Source organism: Paralichthys olivaceus, chromosome 19, assembly GCF_024713975.1.
Source record: "Paralichthys olivaceus isolate ysfri-2021 chromosome 19, ASM2471397v2, whole genome shotgun sequence".
Classification (NCBI taxonomy): domain Eukaryota; kingdom Metazoa; phylum Chordata; class Actinopteri; order Pleuronectiformes; family Paralichthyidae; genus Paralichthys; species Paralichthys olivaceus.
In genome coordinates, this window is record NC_091111.1 from 1,125,040 (window position 1) to 1,129,994 (window position 4,955).

At 42.1% G+C, this 4,955-nt stretch overlaps 1 protein-coding gene across 1 annotated transcript; it reads right to left on the reverse strand.

Annotated features, from left to right (window-relative positions):
* Positions 1-528: 528 nt before the first annotated feature.
* Positions 529-4,671, reverse strand: gjd2b (gap junction protein delta 2b). The gene is made up of 2 exons (XM_020091699.2): positions 4,366-4,671; positions 529-3,595 (listed from the first exon to the last, which is right to left on the reverse strand). Exons 1-2 carry the CDS (start codon positions 4,434-4,436, stop codon positions 2,752-2,754), a joined length of 915 nt encoding a protein of 304 aa, XP_019947258.1. The 5' UTR covers positions 4,437-4,671; the 3' UTR covers positions 529-2,751.
* Between the last annotated feature and the right edge of the window lie 284 nt (positions 4,672-4,955).

A 4,955-nucleotide genomic window follows, 5' to 3' on the forward strand; every position in this document is an offset into this window, starting at 1 on the left:
GGGTACTTGGGCTGTGAGATCGGCAGCAGCATCATCAGCTCAGCAGGACTCAGATCAGTGTGATTACACTTGGACACACCAGTAAACCTATTTGTGTAAAATGTAACAAAATAGCTCAACTCTGCCTGTAAGATTTTGTTGGCTGACATATGTAGTACACACATTTACTCATTATTTTCCCTGAACTGGACTTTTTCATTGAAGTGCCGTGAAATCTGTGCGATATGCCTTCGAGGCTCTGGGACAATACTTATGGAAACACAATAACTAGGCTGACTTAGAGAGGACCAAAGATTTTCCACTAACCTGAAGCAAGTTTCAGAAGGATCAGCTCTTGGGGGAGGTAGTTACAGCTATTTTTTTTTGTCCTGCCTAATTTTACTGGTTTTCTTCATATTCTAGAATTGTTTTAAATATGACATTGACGGGGCACATTGACTCTCTTATAATCAGGTGCATACTAATGACAGATCGTTCTAGTATTGCTTTTTATTTATGAGGATTTCCAGTTGAAGATAAGACACAATTTAATACCATTTTTCAAAACCATCAATCAAATAATGTGTGTGTATGGGTGTTGCATGTTTGCTGAAGCTCAGACTGACGTGTCTGACTCTGTCCTCCAGTTATTCTTTTTGAAGGTGCTGAATCATCCGCTCACCCTGCATGCTACATCTTACACACACACACACACACACATACACACACACACATTTTTCACATATACTGTACATCCTACATTCTATCTCCTGCTTCCTAGACACATCAAAACAACACATTATTTTTCTCCTGTTTGATAAAAACCTCACTGAGCAGCTATTTAAAGGAACTGCTGAGCCTTTTGAAGTGAAACTATATCTTGTGAGGTGCGTTTAAAGATTTATGTGTTCGGTAGAAAACAGTGGGCTTGGAAATGAGAGCCACAGACAGAGTAAAGAAGTCATAAAGTGATTTGTTGACAAGAACAACATGCATTTGGCCACTTCAGCTCAGAATCAAAAACCTAATCTTTCCATGTGAGTATAGTCTGTCCAATTTATGCGCAGCTGCTGACCTTGTAGGAGACTGTACTCAACACCACACACCACACTTCTCTTGTTTGTATGGCTTCCTTTTTATTACAGATTCTTTCATAGTTGTTTAACATACTTTGGATAATACTGGAAAATGGTAGCACCACTGGCAGTAAAGTGTTGTCTGTCTATTTATGCTTAACTTCATCTAAATCAGGTCCAGATTAAAATAACATCAATTACCCTGGGTTATGTAATCATGGTAAGAATTTGCGCTGGAAAAAGAAATCCAAGATGACAGTGACAAACCATTTCCATACATCTGTTTAGATGAAAGAGGATATCATGATAATCCACAGTGGGTCTTAGTGTTTTCTCACATCTCTGAATAAAGGTTGCTCTATATTTATGTACATGTATGGCACTTGATGACATGGAAAGAATAATCACAAATGAAAGACAGAAAAGATAAAGTGATGATTAGTTTCCACGCACCACCAAAGGAGTGATCATTAAGGTTAAGGTCAGTGGTGTGATAACAGGCATCCAGAGCAATGAGAGATAGATATTACAGATGAGACACATCATGTGCATAATGTATTATATCCAAAGAACAGTCTTACCCTTTCAACTACAAGATTGTGTGCTTCACTGTGGAAGTAGTTTTTGGAACCACTGGAATGTGACTGAAACACCATTTAAGCTCAGTGTGGATAGGCATTTTCATTTGGCTTATTAGTGCAAGACTATACTGTGTCAACATGGACATCAGAAAACTACTCTGATACACTACATGGCCCAAAGCATGTATTCTGTTTTCCATAGTTTGGGATCAGATCCTTATATTCCAGTTCAAAGACCACCTCACGAATTCTGCACATGATCACAAGGAATTCTACCTCAACAGCTGTATCATGGCTGGTGGCTCTGGAGAAGCTTTTTTATGTCTGAGACTCTCTGATATTTTTTTTCAGACTTTGATATTAGGTTTTGGGGATATTGCATCAAAAAACCTGCATTCAAAATAGTGAGTGGAGTTTTGAGGATGGCCGGTGGGGATAGTTGCAATGGAGGAAGAATATACGATAATTTAAACGATAATAGGAAGTAAGAGTCTTGATATCATCTGCTGTGCAGATTTTGACCTTCTTAGTTTAGTTTATCATGTGATCCCCAACATATGCTTTACTACTGCACTACCCAGTTGTCTTCATTATTGGTTCACTGTGAAGTATTAACTGAGCTCTTTCCCATCCAAACTTTTTAGAATAAACTAGTCTGACGACTTTGAGTTGGAATGTCAGTGTCAACATATGTTGGACCATGCAGTGTAGCAGTTTTTGATTTAAAGACTTTACAAAGAAAGAAAACACCAAGTTAACAGTGCCTCTCCTCAAAAACTGACAAACATATGTGTGGTGTTTGTCTCTCAATAACTGACAGAGTATCAATACAATTGACACCCTGGAACTCAACATGATGTTGGTGAGATAAATGATCCAGTCTTAATAATCACCATTAATAAAACAGTCCAAAATTAGATGTTCATCTCAAGCACTCTGCTTTGTTTCAAAAAGTTGTGAAAGACATATTTGGAAATCTCTCATCTCTCTTACATTTGAACACTACATACTAACAAATCAACAGTTACATTGAATTGTCTGTTTGCCATTCTCCATAACTAGTTTCTACACAGCTGCCCTGCAGCCTCCTCATGTACAGTGTGTGTGGCAGACAGCTACACATATGCAGAGTCACTGGACTGAGTGCGCCCAAAGTTTGGCATACTCATCCTGGGCAAGTCTTTGTTCCGGATCTCATAAATAGACTTCCTCCTGGCCTGCACTCCTCTCACAGCAGTTTTGATCTTCCTCCAGCCGAGATGGTTGAGCTCTGCCAAGTTGAATAACACGCAAATGCCACTGACTGCAAACATGAAGACCAGAAACACAGTCTTCTCTGTGGGCCTAGAAACATAGCACTCTACATCTTTTATGCAAGGGTATCGATCACATTCATACACTGCAGGGACGTTGAATCCATAAAGGAAGTATTGACCCACCAGAAACCCTATCTCTAGTGCATTTCTGAACACCACTTGAATGATGTAGAACCTGGAGATGCCCTCCTGCCTTCTCATTTTTGACTTTGTAGTTCGCAGGGTTGAGTTGGGGATGTCTTTGACCTCAAGGCAGTCGGGTTCTACCTCTTTATTGGAGTTTTCAGTGTTCTGCAGCACTCCATTCACGATGGTGTTCTTGATCTTCTTGCTATCATCTCGTTTCATAGAATCCTGGTCCTTGTCCAGTGATAGGTACACTGTGGAGAACCGCCGCTCTTTCTGCTTGGCGGACTGGTGCACAGAGTAGGTGATGAAGCAGAGGCTGGGGCAGCACACCATAATGATCTGGAACACCCAGTACCTGATGTGGGAGATGGGGAAAGCCTTGTCGTAGCAGGCCTGGTTGCAGCCTGGCTGTAAGGTGTTACACACAAACATGGACTGCTCATCGTTGTACACGGTCTCTCCGACAATTGCCACGATCAGAATCCGGAAAATCACCACCACAGTCAGCAAGATCCTGAGAAAAAATCAGCAGCAAAAATAAATTCACTTTTACAGTAGTTGTGTTAAGCTCATTTTTGTAGATCAACTTTAAAGCCACATCCCCCAGGAATGTTTTAATATGTCACTGAATACTCATTTGAACCCGTCTCTTCTGATCACTTACTAAACTTGCCATATGTCACAAGCATGGTTTTGCTTTATGACTGTAGCTACCTGGTGAGCTTCAGTGGGAGTGCAGCTGAAAGGCAGGACCTTATTTTTCAAATGTAGAGAGGATAACACTAAAACTGACAACTCTACATTGCAAGCTTTTGTCTTGTGTCAGTACTACCGGGAGTCGATGACAGAACAGCTTCACTTAATGCTTCATAAACCATGCACTGATAAGAACACAGTTTGACCAGCAAAAAGGTTCTTTCACAACCTGGCAACCCACATGTATGTGTTGCAAATTGTCTCTGAAGCTGTAGTGATGTATGAAGCCCAATAAGCCACTTCTTCTGAACACATGATGGATGTCTCATCAAAACCAACGTGTCCAGCTGCAGACCATGAGACAGGTCTCAGGGCTGTCTGTCTCCGCCACTGTGAGGGAGCTGTCCAGTGCTGGAATAGACGCATTCCCTGTCTCCGTCTAACTCCTGCTGTACAACCACTGATTTGAAAAACCACACGGTGCTTTTAACTCTTCTTGGTGTTGGTTGCGCTTTTCCTCACTCGTGCTGAATTTTCACAATCACTTTACTTGTTCATGAAGAGAGAAAGTTTCTGTTTCCGTCTTACCTTCCGATCATTGTAGAGTGCTGCTGGACAGCCGCCTCCAAGAGACGCTCTAATATGGTCCATTCCCCCATGGCTGTTCATTCGGAGAGGATCTCACTCAATAAAAACCGGACGATTTGTTGACTTTTACCTCTCAGAGTCCGGGGAAGCCGACAGTATCCACTGAAGGCATAGGTGTGTGTGTGTCCCGCTGTTCAGGTTCTGCGGGTTGCCCGAGCGCTCTTGTCGTCCACCCTCTCAGGGTCTGATAAGCGCCGACCCCTCTGCGCCTGTGCAGGCTCGTGTGAGACTGAGTAGACTGTGGAGCGCACGGCTCAGCGTTAATCCCGCTTTAAGTAGACTCCTTTGCGTCACACGCACATCGGCTGGTGTGTTGTGGAGGCCAGGGACGCACAGCTTCCCACTCATTCATCCATCCTGATCCATCATCCATCCATCCACCGCTGCCCCTGCCTCCGAGAGGAAAACTGTGTTGTAACAGTTAAAGGTCCAGTGTGTAAGATTTAGGTGAAAGGAACTATTGGCAGAAATTGAAAGTAGAATAATCCTCATGATGTTTTCACAAGTTTGTTTCATCTAAATTTATAAAT